At 57.3% G+C, this 18,536-nt stretch overlaps 1 protein-coding gene across 1 annotated transcript; it reads left to right on the top strand.

Moving 5' to 3' along the window:
• Positions 1 to 960: 960 nt before the first annotated feature.
• On the top strand, positions 961 to 16,030 carry LRRC52 (leucine rich repeat containing 52). The gene is made up of 2 exons (XM_079106986.1): positions 961 to 1,611; positions 15,592 to 16,030. The coding sequence occupies exons 1-2, from the start codon at positions 990 to 992 to the stop codon at positions 15,915 to 15,917; spliced, it is 948 nt and encodes a 315-aa protein (XP_078963112.1). The 5' UTR covers positions 961 to 989; the 3' UTR covers positions 15,918 to 16,030.
• Positions 16,031 to 18,536: the final 2,506 nt, after the last annotated feature.

The raw sequence follows: 18,536 nt of genomic DNA, 5'->3' as shown, positions 1-18,536 counted from the left end.
TCCAAGCTCCCTTCATCCTCCAGGAAGGACGAGCAGGGAAGCCTGTCCCAGCAGCCCTGGGGAGCACTCACGATCTCCCGGGCCTGGAGAATGCCGGGGTAAGCAGTCATTCCTGTCCTCAAATTCGGGTTTCAGGTGTACAAGGGCTTTGTTGAGGGAAAGCAGCTTATAGGTCTTCCAGATATTGAGAGCACTAGTATTCGTGTGTATTCCCCGTCAGACAGGCATGGAGGCAACCTAGGAATCACAGTGAAGGGAGCCTGATTGGAGAGTGCCCTTGGTCATTACAAGGGGCACCCCTTTCCCACCTTCTCCTGACAGCTAGTTGGCACCCCTCCAAATTCCACGCCCCAGGGAAGACCAGCTCTGGAAGCTAGGCACTACCCCGTTGAGCCAGAGCCTCCCCACGTTCCCCGTGCCTGCAGGTAGGGGGTCCAGTCTGGGTGGACCCTCCGCACCTCCGTGAGGAGCTGACAGGGACACGGCACACACTGGCATTCACACACACAGTGAACCCCCGCATGTCCCCCACCTTGCGTACTGCAGGACCCACGGAGCCCCGACTCCCCGGGACAGCAGCTTACCGGACACACAGACCCACAGCCCCTGCAGGGCGTGTCTCTCCCCCAGCCAGGCTGTCCCCCCGCTGCTGACATCACAAAGGTGTCAACGGGCAACCTCACTGTCACATGGCTCTCCCTGGCTCCCCTTCACTCGCACACGCTGGGGAAGGTGAGAACTTTCAAGGCCGCCAAGTGGGCCAGCTCCCAGCAGCCGCCTGGGACTGGCACAGCCGCCGAGCTGGGCAGCAGGGTATTGGGCCTCGCGTTTCAGCTTCTGTCCAGCTCTCTGTAATGGAAAATTGCCTTGCACAAAGCTAGAGTGTTACAGTTCTTTCCAGTGTCCCTCCCCACCCCACCCAGGGCGGGCTTCAGATCAGAGGACAGTGCCCGCAGGAAGCGCAGGGAGGACGGTCCTGGCTTCCTACTATGTCCCTTGCTTCGGGCGCGGGTCCCAGGTGGCTGCTCTTTTCCTTCGGAATGGGGCTAGTATCAGGGTCAAAGTGTCCAAATAACTGTCAGTGTCAAGCCCAGGAAGTGGTCTGCACAGGCGTGCAGCTCACAGAATACCCCCGGGACGTCCCCCTGGACACCCGCAGGCTGTACCTGAATGACAACAAGATGGCGAGCCTGCCAGCCATGCCTCTGGGACTCCTCAGCGACCTGGTTTACTTGGACTGCAGGAACAACCGGATCCGGGAGGTGATGGACTACACCTTCATCGGGGTCTTCAAGCTCATCTACCTTGACCTCAGCTCCAACAACCTGACCTCCATCTCCCCGTTCAGCTTCTCTGTGCTCAGCAACCTGGTGCAGCTGAGCATCGCCAACAACCCCCACCTGCTGTCTCTCCACAAGCACACCTTCGCCAACACCAGCTCCCTGAGGCACCTGGACCTCAGGAACACCGGCCTGCAGACCCTGGACCACGACGCCTTCCACCACCTCACGGCGCTCCAGACCCTGTATCTGAGCGGGAACCCCTGGAAGTGCAACTGCTCCTTCCTGGACTTCGCCATCTACCTCATAGTGTCCCATCTGAGCCACCCAGGTGAGGCAGCGTGGGCGTGGAGGAGGAGAAGCTGGTTCCAGCAGGGTGGAGCCCTGGGCGTTCAGGGTGGGAGGAGGGGCTGGCTGAGCCCGATGAAGTGCTCCTGCTCAGCAGGGCCCATCATGGGGGGGCTGGGGCCAGGCTCAGTGGGCAAGTTCTGGGGTAGGAGCCCGAAGGGCTGAGCTCTGGTCCAAACTCGCACTCACTAGTTGGCTGCCCTTGGAAAAGTTCTCACTTCTCTCAGCCTCAGTTTCCTGATTCGTAAAGTGGGTACGTTAATATTACCTAATACGCAGAGTCGTATCATGGTGTGTGTGGAAGTGATAGCGCCCTGCAGGGGCGCCCCATCTGTAAACCTGCTGCTCTGGGCCTTCCCGGATCTAATGTCGACTCCATCACTCACGGGCCGCAAGAGCCAGGTGGGCACAGGCTGCACAGAAGGGAAGTTCAGCAGATGGGGCTGGGGAAGTGGTGAGGGGGAGGACAGGGTGGGCAGAAGAACCGCCTTCTGAGGGCTGCTCTTTCCTCCCCGCTGACCTCAGGAGGAAGCAGAGGCGTGCAGACCCGTGGGGACAGGTCACAGTGCTCGCTCTGGAGAGGAGACCCCCGCCTTGAGGAGGTCCTCAGTCCCACCTAGGAGGTTTTAAGCTGGCTGTCACTACTCTGTGCCCTCGCCATGGCCCCTGTGGCTCCCCAGGGCACTGTAACCTCTTCTCAGGGCCTTCACTGTCCTGTCCTTGTCCTCCCCACTCCCTCTCCACCAATAGCACAAGAGTCCAGTGAAGCCAGAGCCCCAGAGAGATGAGAAAGAACTGCCCACAGGGGGCCTGGAGCCGCCCAGAGGAAACTGCCCCACGTGCCCAGGTGCTAAGAAGGTTCCCAGCCAAAATGGCAGACTCCGGAGGAACTGGGCGGAGGGGACTAGGGTGAGAGCAAGTAGACCCGGCCCTCCTGCCCTCCAGGAGCACCTCCACAGCTCTGCCAGGCAGGGCCTGGAGGAGGGAAGCAAGCAGGGTCCCTGGAAGCACCGCTCAGGGAGGCTCAGAGGGTGGGCACACTTGAGTGCGGCCTCCTGGACTTTGTGCCCAGGAGCCCAGCCTGCTCCTGGATACTTCGGCTTGAGCTGATAAAATAACCAAGAGGAACTCTCCAGACCACCTCCTTAATGGTGCTCAGCCTGGGCAGGCTGCCTGGCCTCTCTACCACCTCCTCCAAGAGCCAGATAGGCTACTTCTCCCCATGGCTGTTGCCATGATGGTCTCTAGAAAGCTCTCTACACTAGGTCCATGTGAGCCACCCTCCTGCAATTGTCGTAGTTCCTACAGGGGTCCCCGAAGGCCTTCACGGGAGCCACCAGCCATGTTCGTGTGGCTGACCCACGTGAGGACTGACCTTCTGCTCCCCACCATGCACGTGGGTTTCTCTCGTGTGCCGCCCATGGGGTGTCCAGGGGCCCTTCCGCCCTGGCTACAAAGAGTGGGGTGTGGGCCTCTGCCCTCCCTAACCTGCTGCTTCTCTCCCACGCACTCTCCCCCGTCAGACTTCTGTTCGTAGGCTGTGTCTCTCGGAATGTGCGGGCTGACTACTTTGAACTCCTTGACTCTTCTGTTCAATCCACAACTGAGCAGGATGCTCAACCCGGTCTGTGTCGCTGCATGTTTTCAAGGACGTTAGAAGGAAATATCTGTCTTATCTCGCTCATAAATGCCATATGAATAAGGAATCTGTCTTTCGAGGTCAACAAACTCCCATTCACTGGCCAGTGGGACCCACACATGCACCCACAGCTGCTGATTTCATCTCCTCTGCTGATGGGTGGCCCAAAGGAACCCCCAGCCCACTTCACGAAGAGGTATAGGTCTCCTGACTTCAGCTCACCATTTTCATGTCTTTAAGAACATGAATGCAATCCCCAGCACCCAAAAAAAAAAAAAAAAAAGAACATGAATGACCTCAAGGCCAGACATGAGAAGCGTTCACAGAACTTTGCTGTTTGCTGCTGGGAGAGTTTTTCCACATACAATGTCTCATTTTCTTTCAGTGTCACACTGACCCTTAAATTTTGTGCCCTCAACCTGTGGAAGATCCCATCCTTGAATGAGAAAATAGAGTGACTTGCCCAAAGTCACACAGCCAGTAAGTGGCAATGAAATGATTTGAATGTCTTAATTTCAAATTCAGTTCTGTATTAATAAGTCATCTTCCTGTCACTGTGATAAAATGCCTGAGATAATCAACTTAAAAAGAGGGAAGGCTTATTCTGGCTCACAGGTTTGGAAGTTTCAGTACACAGTCAGTGGCCTACTTTGGGCCTCTGTGGGGGTGGTACATCACAGGGGGAGCATGGAGCAGAGGGAGGTGCTCACCTCGTAGCAGCCCCGAAGTTAAAGGGAAAGAGAAGACAGGGCCAGCTTCCCGCACTGCCCTTCAAGCGCGTGTCCCCAGGGGCTCCGTTTCCTACCACCAAGTCCCAACTCTTAAAGGTCCCTCCATCTCCCTAAAGCACCAGGGGCTGGAGATCAAGCCTTTCACGCATGGTCCTTTGGGCCCTTTCAGACCACACAGAGCAAGGCCTCTTCCATGAAACCAGGCCAGCTGTTGGCTCACAAGTCACGTGGCAAGCATCTCCACGTCAGCCCTGGTACAGGCACGCGGTCAGCACCTGGACCACAGCTTCCTCTCCTCGCACAGAGCCCCTGAGCACACCCAAGATGGTTCTCACTGGAGGAGTCACACGGGCATGGCGGGACCTGCCAACCCCTCAGGTCTTGGTGCTCGCTCCCCTAGGGGCCTCCTTCAGGCTGGCTCCTCCCTCACACGTGTACAATCCCAAAACACTCGTGGACTCCCACAGTGGACACACATAGGTACAGTGCAAGTCACGCGTGGGTGTGTTCCACACGACACACAGTCGCAGATACATGTGCACACTCGTACACTCGCACACACACACAGAGCTGGACACAGCCAGACTCACAGGGCCTCACCGGCCCGTTAGCCAGACCTCCACACACAGGATTCCCCTCAATCTCATGATGATGTTCCTGGGGCAGTGGCCACTCCTGACTGACATTCTTAGTGAACTCTGAACCCTAATGGTCTGAACATCTGTTTATATCACTCTGGCTACCAAAATGGGAATCTCCAACTTGTTCTAGAACAGAACCCATGCCTCTCCGGGTGTACCCATATTTCAGGATAAAGGAAGAATTTTTAAGAAATGAGCTGAGTCACCTGGCTGTTTATAAAGCAGAAACCAATTTAAAATTGGTCTACCTTAGCCCCAGGAGCGCTGCCTGTGGCACTGGGAACGTTTGCCTGAGAGCAGCAGGAAGGGCAGCACGGTGCCACTGGCGTGCACCGCCCTGGCCCAGCAAGGCCGACGCGACTGGCTTCCACTGCCCTGCTCCTCTGCACCGAGCAAGTGCTGACGGATGTCGCCAGCAGGATCCCGGGGCTGTGCAGGAGACACAGGACCCCAGATCACCGCGCACACGTCCCAAGGTCCAGTCAGCACAGCAGAGCTAAACGGAGCAAAACAACCCAGATGTGCCCAGACACGCACTCAGACCAGCCCCAACTACAGCCGTGGAGGAGGACCCTGTAGGAGCTCAGGTCCCGCAGGGAAAGTGACGTGGGTTAAAACTCTGGCTCTACCGCTTACTACCTGAAAGATCTCAGAGAAGCCACTGAACCTCTCTGAACTTGGATGTCCTCATCTTTAAGACAGGATAATAATAGAACCAACCTACCTCGGGCTGTCACAGAGAAATGGGAGTGTTTATGAACTGCCGCTAGCTTAAGCCTGGCATCAGAGCACTCCATGAACAAATGGTGGCAGCACAAGAAAAATGCAGGAGACTAGAGACCAAGCAGCTGAGTGGCCCCGTGGCCGAGCAGTGGACGCACCAAGGCTCAGTACACAGGGGCCAGAGGACAGTGCACTCTCCCCGGAGGCAGGACCGTGTGGGAAGGTAAGCAGCAGGTCCTCTGACTCCAGTCTCCAAGAAATGGTGAGGAGAATCATGGAAAGAGTTGGGGACTCAATCAATCATGGACACAGATCCTGGAGAACCAAGCCAGAGGCCCAGATCCAGGTTGACTCAGGGCTGGACACCTCAGCTAAGGGGCTGCTCCTCACCCGCCAAATCTGGAACTCAAAGCTCCATCTATGAAAGTCTCTAACATTTTCCTGAATGAAAAATTTGTTTTTTTAAAAGAACATTCCATTTCCAGAGGCAGGTACAGATCCCAGGCAGCACTCTGGAAATGAAGGCAAGAGAGTCAGTCCCATGTGGGTAATGGGACCTTGAGAAACAGAGGTCCCTGTGGCATGACTTTATGACTTAAGAATGCTGAGAAAAACCTCTCCATTGCTGCCTGCACTGAGCTGAAATTATCCATTAGAGGTTCACCATTTGGGTCTCAAAAAAGCGTCAAGATCTTGGAGAGGACCCTGCAGAAACACAGAGCCCCTGGGAAGAACAACGCAAGCGCACTGGCCTTTATGCCTCCACAGGAGGAGCCCCTTCTCAGGACATCTAATCCCAGAGGCTGATGCTGCAACAGGGGAACCTTGAAGGAAGAGAGGCTCCGGAAGGAAATGGAGAGGACGGGGAGACAGGAGGGCAGTCACGTGGCCCCCGACACTTTAGCTCAGGGCGCCCCCTGCAGACAGGTGAGAGGAAGCCAAGCGTCCGCTCACCTGTTCCAGCATAAGGGCAGGCTGACACGCCCAGATGGGCAAGAGATAAGTACGGTGCTGTCATTGACAGTGAGTCAAGAGGGACCCTCCAATGGTGTCCTCACCAGATGGACTGAGAAGGGGTCCGCCCAGGGTTCACACTCTCCTCCACACACGAGAAGCACAGCTGGGGCAGAGGGCGGGGTACGTCATTGGGTGTCGGCAGGCAGGGTGCTCCATGGGCCCAGCAGCACAGGGTTAAAACACACCCACACGCTCCATTTCCTTTTAGCCCAGGTCAGCAAGCAGGGGAATTAATCCCTGGCCAAAGCTGTGATTTTCCAGTCACTAATGCTGTTTGAAGGTGAGTGTGGCAATTGAGTGTTCTCCAGCAGGACAGGGCCAGATGCTTCTCAGGATGCTCTTAAAAGCACAGGCGACTCTGAGCTCTGATCACTCATGAGTGATCTGGCCTCCCATATCCATGTCCCTCCACCCCCAATGTCTGGCCGGTGCTGTCCAGCAGAAGTCTCTGCAGTGGTAGAAACCATTTGTGTGTGTGGTCTCCAAGCAGTAGCCACTGGTCACATGTGGCTATTCTGCTCTTGAAATGAACTAGTACAACTGGGGCATTTTTAATTTCACTTCATTTCAATTCCTATAAATGTCACTCAAGGCAGTAGCTAGCGCAGCGGTCAGAGCAGCCTTCACCGTGGGGTGCTGAAGCTGAACCTGTAGCATCCAGCATCCTGGAGTGTAGCCCAACATGGACAGCTACAATGTCCATGCTCTGTGCTCTCTCCAGGGTCATACTTCCTTGCCACCAGACCCCTCACGGTCTGTTCAGTCTCACGTGCTCATGCTGTGCCCTGCATGGTAATATTATGCTGGGGTGGTCTTATCACAGAGAAAGTCATAATCCTGTCTTCCAGAAGAAAATACGGGGCTACAGAGACATGACATGGAGGGGACAGCCGGGAAGCCTGTCCTAGCGTCCACAAAGCTACTGGGTAATTGGGGGAAAGTTATGTCCTGCTTGAGTCTCACTTTTCTTGTCATTAAAATAAGGGAGCAGGATCCGATATCTCAAAGCCTCCTTGTGCCGGCAGATTACGGACCTAAATAGAAAGGGAAGACACACGTGATGTAAGAGGAGAGCATTAGTCGGCAGCAGGGCCCCAGCGAGCCCAACAGAGCTAGCGCCCAGACGGAGGTCTCCTGGAAGAGGGCGGTGGTGGAGCTGGGAAGGGCACCAAGGAAGGAGAGGCCCCGGAGGCCTGCACTCCCCACCCCAGCACCCTGAGGGTGGCTGGAACAGAGCCCCCCGGGGGTCTCAGAGCCCTGACTGCTCCCCCCGCTCAGACAGCGTCCACAATGTCCAGCAAACATGAGAACCCTGGACTCATGGCCTGAGATTGGGATTCAGTGAGCAGCCAGTGCAAGTGCCCAGAAACCCTGTGGCGATGTCCATGCTCCCTGCCTTCAGGAGCTGCTCCCGTTGCTGAGCAAACTGATTTGCACTAAGTTGCTAATGGCTAGTCATGTTCGGAAATCTCTGCCTCCGACATTTGCGATTTGACAGGGAATAACAACCAACAGTGAGAATTCAGAAAGTGGCTGATGACCAGGGATAACCAATGAGGGGAAATTTGAGGACCTCCATGTCAGCTCTTAAATCAGGCCTGCGGCAGCCCCGTGGTGGAGCCCAAACAGCAAGGAGGAGTCTGGGCACAGTGCCGCAGAGGCGGTGGACAAAGCCACGCAGGGACATCTGCGGGGAGCAGATGGGCTGGGTCATGAGCCACCTCAGGTCCAAGTCATCTTGAGGGCATCTTGAGCAGGGAACATCCTAGCTTCATTCCGAGGCTCCTGCATCCCACGCTCAAGACTGCTGTGATAGGATAATGGCCCCATTTCAACTCCCCAAGCACAAAGTCACCCACGACTGTGCCAAAACTTAGATTCCCAGAATGAATTCAGGTCCTCACCTGATTCCACCATGAATGCCAGCCCGTCTCCCCATCAGGGAAACTGAGATGAAGACCAGGGCCAAAAACAACCGCTGGGCAGCAGGCAGCTCGGGCTGCCGGCTGCTGGGCCACCTGGCTCTTGCACCTTTTAACAAACTCCCTGGCCTCATGGTCCTCTGCAGAGGGCCAGAAGGACAATCTCCTGGGAGAGCCCAGAGGGTGCAGCTGAGCTCTAAGCCACAGATATCCAAACCCAAGAGGGGCAGGAGTGGCTCAGGAAGAGCCCCAGGCACTGACACACGCCCAGTGAGGATCCCGCGGGCTGGGGTCTGAAGCTCTTCAAGCTTGGGGTCAGACCTACACATCACTCAGGCCTTGGGAAAGCAGCAGTGTGAGGCTGAAGGAGCCCCTCCGGGGGGGAGCTCCCACCCTGGGGGACGAGGCAGAGAATGGACCCAGCATAAGGGGAGCCGGGTCAGCCTGGCAGGGTATTGAGCAATGTCCTGGGTGTTTGGCGAGGCCTCGGGGTGGGTCCAGAGCTAGTGCCAGGAGGGGCCTTCCGCAGGCCGCCGGGTGGGGACCCCAGGAAGCATGTGGAAGGCAGACCCTGGTAGTCCCTAGCTTAGGGCACAATCCCAGGTAACTAAGAAGTCTGTCATTTTCTCAGATGGACTGGAAGCTCTGTGGGAGCCCGTCTGTCTCCAGAACCCAGCCCGAGGCCCCGCCCAGAAGAGAGCCAGAAACTGTTCACGCCCCAACGGCCCCAGGAACCCAGCCCGGGGCACATGGACTGGGGCCCCTGGCCACTCTGGAGGCAGGGACAGTGGAGGTGAGGGGAAGCTGAGGGACCTGCGAGCCAGCAGTCATTTGCATGTTCCGACCTGAACGCAGCGTCGAGGACAGAAGCGGCGCAGGCAGACACTGTCCTCCAGCTGGGGTCACCGTCTGCAGGGAACCTGGGGGAGGGGTAGAGCCCTCAAAATGACAGCGTGGGCCACAGCTCTTACCCGGAGCTGCCCGTGTGCCTCGCCTTTTCTGGTCACATCTGACTCGTCCGAGTACAACAGTCCGGAATGGAATGGAAGCCCTGGTGATTCTCGGTGTATCTTCTAGCAGCCGGAGGCTCCGGCCCAGCATTCGGTGAGGTGAGGTGTGGGCACCATCGCCCCAGTGGACATCAGCGGGGCCAAGGGGCCCAGCCTGGCACCCGAGCGCACATGGCTGCTGGCTCACTGAAGCTGGGAAGGCCGCGGCGGGGACCCAGCGGGTTCCAGCCCTCTGAGCAGGCAGGACTCTCGGTGTGTGCTTCCAGCTGACCGTGGGAGGCGGGCAAGGACGGGACCCCCAGGGAGTGGTGGCGCCACCCGCTGATGCGGGTCTGAGTCACCTGCTCGCCACTGCATGGCTTTCTGAGCACGTGGCTGGTCACTGAGCACGTCCAGCTCTAAGCCAAACTGAGTGGCAACTCGAGGCCCATCTTTAGCTTCCAAGGCCCCAGAGCCCCCCAGCCTGCTGCAGCCACAGACGTCACACCACCAACACCTACCCTGGAAGGGGCAGCAGAAGTGCCCTGGGTAGGAGCGTCATCTGAAGGTCCTACACTGTGACCTTGCCCAACTCGTGATGGAAAGGGCTTCTCTCCTGCTGGATGGCTAACACACAAGAAGGGTCACAAGGAGGGGGCGTCCAGCCTGGCATTAGCTCCCCCTGTGACCAGGCCTGTGAGCAGGAAACAGTCCCGCGGGGCTCCCCAGCCTCCAGGTCTCCTCTACGGGTGAGGAATCCGTGAATCATGTTTGACCTTCAAACTCGGCACTGCCTATCAAGAGGGGAGGTCCTGGGCACCAGGAGAAGTTGTTTGTCCACGTCCGGGGCATCTGGGCTTCCACAGACACAGCTCCACCTGGGAGACCTGAGGATGCCAGGGACGGCTCAAACAGTCGGCGACGGTTTCTGTGGAGGCCACAGTAGACACTTCAGACTCACTGGGTCCCCCTTCCAACCACCCAATTGTGTCATTGGCCGCATTAGGAAATCTGCAGCGGATGGCAGTGACCGTGTCCAGTGAAGCTCCATCACAGAGACAGGTGACGGCTGGCGGTGGCCCAGGGGTGGGAGCTGCACCCTGGCTTACGTAGCAGGGGAACAGCTGTGGGATGGGTGGGGAGAGGTAGAAGCCCATGCCCGGACTAGAATGCCCAGAGGACCACATGCAAGGCCGAGGGCCCAGCTGGCCTGTGGTGCAGGGTCGATACACTGCCTGTGCAGGCTCCCTGCCAGGGAGCCACCTCCTCTGGGCTACCCCAGAATAACAGTGACTCCTTCAAGTTCCAGCCAGGAATCTGCCCCAAACAGCAGACCAAAGACAGGGAGGTCAGGCTGTGGGAGGTCGGGCTGTGGGAGGTTGGGCAGTAACCCACCATTCTGTCAGGTTCGCGTTTGCAGACGTTCTGGGGCACCCACTGTGTGCCAGGCACGGGCCACACAGGTGGCCCCACACAGCCTCTGCTGGCACCCAGCTCTCAGAGCAATGGAGGGTGTGGAGCCCTCTGACACCAGGGAGCCAGGGGCCCTTCCACCCCACACTGGTCCTCCTCTGCATCCCAGAGGACAGAGCGGGTGTCCTTCCCAGGTCAAGCCTTAGCCTCCACGTGGTCCTGGGGACCACCCACTCCCCTGAGCAGGGGCTTCACACCCTGGGCTCACTGAGTCCTCCCCAGACTGCCACCGGGCAAGTGGCAACTGGCGATCGCCTGGTGGAGCCACCAAGGTGGTCCGAGGGGCCCAGACCCCTGGGGTCTTCTACCACCCAGCCTCCCTTTCCTCCAACCCAGCAGCACGTGGCGGCAGGAGCCAAGGGTTGGTGGTGTCAAAGGCGTCCAATGCCCCAAGTTCTTGTCTGGGCCAGGCACACGCAGGATCCAGCGGGGGCAGGACAGACAGACACGCACATCCTGGAGCTCACAGCAAGCGCACAGAGATGAGGTGGCAGATCCGCCCCTTGACAACGCTGATCCCTCTGAAGTAAGAAGGAGGCGGAGCCTGTGCCTCTGCCGGTGCTCGGGCGGGTGGGGTCAGTGTCCTCGGCTTCGCCTGTGGAGAGGGGTCTGAAGAGGCCACTGCAGATGACAGACAGGGAGGCCTCCCCATGCCACGGTCTCCCTGGCAGTGCCCCCAAGTCAGCCCGGAAGATTCCCAGGCGAGTGCAGGGGTAGGGGCTCCTAGGAGGGCCCCCTTCCTCCAGGCACGAAGCCCAGGGAGCCCCCAGCAGATGCCTACCCAGAACTGGGTCCCTCTGCAGGCCAGGGAAGGCAGCAGCTCCTTCTATACCCCAGGGCTCCAGGCCGCTTTCTGCAGGAGGGCCCTGCACTCGGGTGGTTCTGCACCCCAGGAACTGATCCCTCCTTGCACCCCATGCTGGCAGACATGTTTTCTGCTGTGAGCAACGTGCTGTGTGCGGAAATGGACAAATCAATTTGTGATTCCTTAGGAACTATTTGCAAGAAGTTAAACATTAATAACATCTGTAATTGTACCTGGGCACATTAACTGGGGCAGATGCCCTGGACCTGCTGGAGTGAGGCCACAGGAAGGGAGATCACAGGGCCTAGACACCGGTCTATAATGTGAATGAAGGCCCCTGCAGTTTTATAGTGCACAGTATGCACAACAGTACCTGCTGGCCCTGTGTGACAGTCAAGGAAATCAAGAACTGCAGAGAGGAAAGAACTGATTGTAGTTTGTTCATTCCATGGCATGAGAATATTTAAAACTAGCTGTCGGGTGGTCCACAGGGGAGCTCAGAGCTGAATTTTGTGAAGTACCTCACACAATATCTAGCAATATCCAGGCTCCAGGATCAGTAGATAGGTGTTTGACCTCCAAAGTCATCACACCAGGATAAGAAAAGAATATATGGCTAATGAGCTAAAAAAAGAAAAGAAAGAAAAGGAAACAAAATAATAAACAAGAAGCCAAGAAGGATAAGGAAGGGGGCTCCAAAGAAGTGGGGCAAACAAGCAAATCATGAGGAACGAGGGACCAACCCAAGAGCAGGGCAGCCACAGGGAGGCCAGCACCGTCCTGGGGGAGAACAAGCCCAGCCTCACGCTGCCTGAAGAAGGTGCTGAACGTCGAGCATGGGAAGACTGAAGGGTGAGAAGGCGCACAGCGCAGGCCCTGGAGGAGCCTCGGTGCAGCCCGCCACCCTCAAACCCGGGCCCTCGCGGGCGAGAAGCATTACTAGAGAGAAAGACGCCGCTTGGTCTAGAAGGAAAACGCCCAGGAAGACAGAAGCCACAGCTTTCTAGGCCTCTAACCTCCTGAACAGATGCAAAGCGACGCGGGACACAACGACCCAGGGGAGACAAACGCAGTCATCGCCGGAGACTTCCACACGCTCACGGGAACAGCAGACAACTACCAGGCTAATGACAACCCAGAGGCAGCAGACGCCACAGCGACACGCCCGTCAGAGAGCAGAGGCCCGTGACCACGGGACACAAGAAGCGAGCTGGACAGAAGCAGACGTGCTTCTTCAGAGCACATGGGAACATCACGAGAACTGACCTATGCTCATCCATGAAGCAAATTCCCAAGAAATTTCAAAGGATCAAAATTAGAGTTTGTTTCGGCCCACAGTGGAATTAAACTAGAACCCGATCGTTTAAAAATATTACCAGGAAGTCCCCAAGTATTTACAAATCCAGCAACTTGGTCAACGCACGGGCGCTCTTATTAACAGGAACAAATATGTCCGTAGGTGTCTCAAGCCGTCACCAGCTCAGTGTCTGACAGGGACAAGACACGTGTGGAGCGCGCCATCGTGCCAGGCAGAACAGGGTGGAGCATGGCCACGCAAGAAGCAGAGGCGCCATGCGTGCTGGGCAGGGCGCCAGGCCGGAGCCTCTGAGCTGGGCCCGTGGCAGGAGGACCCCGGAGGAGAGCCACCAGGCCAAGACTGGAACCCCACTGATGCAGACAGCCGTGAGGAAGGCAGCCGCCAGGGCCAGGAAGAGCACGGAGGCACTGCCCGCGCGGGACCAAAGGGAGAGGGGCTGCTGAGCGCCCGTTGGGTGCCATTCTGAGCCCCAGAGGGGTCAGAGGAGGGTTTGGGCCAGGGTGAGTCCTGGAGAAGGTGAACAGGCCGGAGCCTGGGGGTGGACCTCGGGCGAGCAGGGAGGGAGGAGCAGGGCTGGAGCTCCAGACGGCTGACACGGGCCTGCCTCCCTCCCGGCAGAGCCGCCCACGCCCCCTACTTAACAGCCGAACAATGCACTCAAAGCAGCGCCTGATCTCGCCTTTCAAGTTAACGCTGCGAAATGGGAAATGTGTGTTCAATGTTTAGTCTCATCTCCGCCACCCAAGACCCGATTTAAAAGCCTCATCTTTTTTTAGATAGAATGACATAAACCCCCCAGACACAGCTCAGACCCTCAGAATCCTACGTTGTTCTTTCCCAGATACATCTTCCGAGCGTGTCCTGTGTCTGGCAGTCTAGGCAGGTGCCCTGAGCCCTCTCTTGATGGAACCCAAGAATCTCCCAGCACCTCTGGCCCCTTCCCCAGCCTCCTGGAGTCCCGAGCCAGGCTGGTTGGACAGGGTCCCGGGGCATGACTGAGTCCCTGCCCTTCACATCACGACCCCAGCCCCTCCCCTTGGATCCTCTCCACAGGTGCAGCTCTGAGGCCTGCTGTCCACTCTCCTCCAGAGAGGGTCCTCCTCTCCTCTCCTCTGGGGTGTAGCACACAGAGCATGTGAGGCAGTCCCTGGCTGGCTTCCCTCCGACAGGGAGGCCCTGACAATATGGCTGGCCTCCCATCGTCATCCTGGGGGACTTCATGGAGGTACTTCGGCAGAGTCAAGGTCCAGCTATCCAAGTAGAGCAGACCTCTCTCCCATCACCCAAACCCACTGCCCACTCCCCAGCCAACACCTGTCCCTGCACATTTCTCTGATTCTCCTGCTTTGGGCTCCCACTGAGATGTCCCCAAGTGGACCTGTTTCCCTAGCTTCTTGGGTCACCATGCACATGGATGCCCTGGCACAGCCAGTCCTGCCCAGCAGTGGAAGGAAGCTCCTCTGTGGTACCTTCTAACCGCAGCTCCCACTTCTGCAAAGCTTCCTCAGTTTCTAGTCTTCTCTGTCTCGTCTCCTGCCTGGACTCTGAGGGCTACTGGGAGCTAACTTCCCGAGTCTCTGTTTCTTTATTTGCAAAACAAGGATGGTGACGTGTGCCTGAGGCTTCTGGGAGAATCAGGTGAGATAACATCTGTGAAGCCTCAGCAAGTGGCGAAGTGTAGTAAATACTAGCTGCTCTTATGATTTTGACTGTGGTGATCTCAGCCCCGGCTCAACCCAGCATTGAGCTCATTTATCAAAAGTGTGCTGGACAAATGCAGCCGAACCCCCACACAGGCCCCGGCACCAGCAGGGTAGAGCGCACGGGCTAGGAAGGTGCGGGCTGGACAGCACCCGAGCACTCTGCACAGACCCTGCCACCCCGCCTGTCCCTCCCCCACACCGCCCTCAGAGCAGGTGTCAGTCTTTGCTCTTGAAAGACAAGGAAGTGGGATTCAGAGACAGAGTCCAGAATCCTTCCAAGTTTGCACAGTTAGCTAGTGACAGAGTCTAGGCTGCAGCCCCCGTGCGTCCAGCTGCAAAGCCTACTTTCCTTCTGCCACGTACTGAAGTCTGTGTGCTAGTATGAGGAGGTGCTCAGAGGAGTAGCAGGAGTTGAGTCAGCCACGAGAAAGGTCCTCGGGCCCTGTGAGCCAGAGAGTGGACCCCCGGGGGAGGGAGCTTCCTCCGCTGGGGACCCTGTGCCCCAAGCTCCACAGCTTCTCCTGGGGAGAACGGGAGTCTCGCCCCTCCTGGAGCTGAGGCAAGTGTTCTGTGATGCTCTTAGGTGGTGCCAATGGTCCCTGGCTGGGTTCAGAGAGGACAGGTGACATGGGAAAAGAAGGGGCGAGAAGAGATGAGGGAGGAGAGGGAGACAGCAAAAGGCACAGGGCCGGGGCGTTCCTCTGCGTGACAGATCCCCTCGTGGTTCCAGCCTCCGGGCCCGGGGGTCTGTCCTTCCCTGAGGAGCCTCCAAGACCCGTTCCCACGTCCTGAATGCACTGGCCTGGAGGAGGAAGTAGCCCAGGTGCAGATCTTTCAAACTTTAATGTGCCACCAAACGCCTGGAGTTGTGTCGAGATGTCAGGCCTGCGAGGGCCTGAGACTGCATTCCTGACAGGGTCCACACTGAGCAACGAGGGTCTGCACCCCCAGCTCCCCTCGGGGGTTCTGCTGTTTCAGTTCCCGCTATGCTCTTCTTCACAGATGGCCAAAACGCCACCTGCGTGAAGCCCACAGAGCTGGCGGGGTGGCCCATCGCCCAGGTGGGGAACCCCCTGAGGTACATGTGCCTCACACACCTGGACCGCCAAGACTACATCTTCCTGCTGCTCATCGGCTTCTGCATCTTTGCCGCGGGCACGGTGGCTGCCTGGCTCACAGGTGTGTGTGCAGTGGTCTACCAGAATGCCCACCGCAAGTCCAACGAGGACGAGGCGGACGACGAGGCCGGGCACAAGGTGGAGGTCAGCAGGCGGCTCTTCCAGACCAGCGCTAACTCGGTCCACGCGGGATTCCCGCAGCTGATTTAGCGCCAAGCCCGCCTCCTGCTGTGCGACCCTGGCCCAATTCCCTCTTGATTCCCTCTGCCCCCCACTGCCACCGAGCAGCCTCGGAGACTGAAGCCTTCTAGTAAATAAATAAATTGTCGGGTGGTCATTCCAGAGTGGACCCTTCCTGCACTGCCAGTGCCGGCCCCTCCCTGAGACGGGGTAGACCGTCTAGAGAAACCACCCCAAAAGCCAGCTGGCTCATGGTTAGTGAGCACCCACCATGCCCCAAACCAACTCCTGGAGGGAGGGAGACAAGAAACGAGATTTAAGCCCGTCCCCAAGGCACACAGGTAGCGGAGCCAGGATGTCCTCAGGGGCCGTGGCCCAGCCCCACACTCCACCTCTGTCACCACAGGACCCTTCAGTCATGACACACTTGAACAGCGAAAATCCGAGGCCAGGCCTGTGAAGCCACTGACCTCTGTCACCCAGTGGTGACCCAACTCGTAAGTACCACAGCCCCAGAGTCCCTCCTCTCCTATCACAAATATGCCTCCCTGAGAAACTCTGAGCCATACAACCCAGGGAACACCACACAAGCCTCGGACAGGGCCACTGAGTGAGGCTCACAGAGGCAGCACACAGGTCCACCCTTCCACACCCAGCGTCCTGCCCAGCTCAGACACTCTCACTGGGCTACACGTCTCGCCACAGCCAAGTCAGGTGGCCACAGGTAACCTGGTGTTCCTGAGGCTCAGACACAGCCACCAGCTCAAATCCGCACAGGTGGGAAGCAGACCGTGCTGGACCCAGGGCTGCCGGCACAAAGCACCGCCTTTCAGGAAATGCTCCAGAGAGCAGCCGTGGACTCCGGCTTGGTCCAGCATCCAGGGCTGCTCGAGGAGGGAAAGGAGAAGAAGACAGGACGGCCGAACCAAGTCAAAGATCCTGAGCAGCTTTCCTTTTCCCTCACCTGATCAAATTATTCTCACATCTAGCTCAGAGCAAAGTCAGACCAGTTGCCCAACCCCAGGCCTGTCCCGTTCTCTTGTTCTGTGTGAGGCACTGGGTACGGAACCCAGGGCCTCGTGCATGCTGGGCAAAGGCTCTGCCACCCAGTCGCACACAGCCAGGCCCATGCTCACAGCCTCACTGTGACTGCACGTGACCCCTCACCCTTTGGTATGTGCTTACTAGGATAGTCCTTGAATCAGGAGCCGAGTTCCCGTCCCCCGCCCTGTACTCACTGCTGTGCAAACCTGGCCTTCTGACCTCTACTGATGACCTTGCAGGCAGAGACGCTCTGCCTTCAATCTTCTCTCATGACGCAGCGCATAGGTGGTGGCTGGCACGACACAGGGCTCAGTAAATGTTTACCCCTGTTTAAATCTGTGTGCAGATCCCTCCTAGGTGTTCTGAAATGAGGGGCCCAGGACGAGCATTTACCTTCTGTGTGCCCCAGGGTCTCTATCCCCTCACGGCAGCCATTACAGGTCAATGTCGTAGAGGGACATCGCAAGGAAAAATGATAGTGCTGATAATATGAATCTATTTTAACAAACCTGTGGAATAATTTCAGACATACAGAAAATCTGCAGATAGCATAGAGCTATCCCTCACCCAGTTTCCCCTAATGCCACCTCACACTAGTGTTACAGTGATCGAGACCAACAAACTTACATGGAAATGCCACACTCAACTAACATTTATTGGACACTTATAAGTGCATGTGTGCATGTGTGTATGCATGTGTCTGTGCCTGTGTGTGCCTGTATGCATGCTTGTTTGTGCTCATGTGAGCCTGTATGCATGTGTCTGTATCTGTGTGTGCCTGTATGTATGTGTGTGTCCATGTATGTGTGTCTGCATGGGCATGACTCTGTGCATGTATGTGTGCATGTGTGTGTGCCTGTATGCATGTATGGGAAGGTGGTCTGTGTGCCAGGAAGATAAAATGCTGTGGTGAGCAGGTGAGAGGGAATTCGACCTTCTCCTGAAACAGAGCTTCAGGCATGGGAATGGCGGGTCTCATCAATTTCGTTTCAGAGCGCTCGCTCTGAGGCTGGGGTGCAGCTCAGTGGCAGAGTGCTCGCCTAGCGTGCATGAGGGCCTGGGTGTGGTCCCCTGCACCACAAAGAAAGAAAACAAAGAGCAAAGCAAGGTCCCTCTCTGGCTCAGAGTGATGAAGAGAGGGACCAGAGACAGGGATGCAGAACTGCAGTGCTGGGACAAGGGCACTGGGCGGGAGGCTGGGCGTGGGAACGAGGGGAGCAGAGGGGTCGGGGGAGGAGCCCCTGGGAGACAGGTCTGGGCAGGAGGACGACTGAGGCAGCATGCTGAACATAGGAACAGGCCAAGTAATGAGGCCTGGGGAGGAGGAAGGGCCGGTGCAGAGGCACAGGGAGGGCAGGTGGACCCAGCTACAGTGGGAAGTCCACAGGGCCAGCACCGAAGGGTCACTGAGGTATGCAGATTTTTTGGGGAAAAAAAAAAAATCCACCACATGCATTGAAGTGCTGCCTCTGGAGAGGGAAAGACCAGATCACAAAGGACAGAGACCACTCTGCTTCATGACAAATGAGGTCCATCCGCAGCCCGCGCGTCCATAAGATGAAAGTTTGAGACTGCCACTGGTGCAGGGTGCTGCAGCCTTCCTCA

Source organism: Sciurus vulgaris (genome assembly GCF_902686455.1).
Source record: "Sciurus vulgaris genome assembly, chromosome: 12".
Classification (NCBI taxonomy): Eukaryota; Metazoa; Chordata; class Mammalia; order Rodentia; family Sciuridae; genus Sciurus; species Sciurus vulgaris.
Note: the sequence above shows the minus strand (reverse complement) of the source record. Positions and strands in the feature narration are given on the sequence as shown.

What these genes read in the sequence shown, in the direction of transcription:
- LRRC52 (XM_079106986.1), top strand. Translation starts at nt 990, where the DNA reads ATGTCCCTTGCTTCGGGCGCGGGTCCCAGGTGGCTGCTCTTTTCCTTC. An exon ending in GTCCCATCTGAGCCACCCAG is followed by an intron (nt 1,612 to 15,591) that starts GTGAGGCAGCGT and finishes TCTTCTTCACAG; the next exon opens with ATGGCCAAAACGCCACCTGC.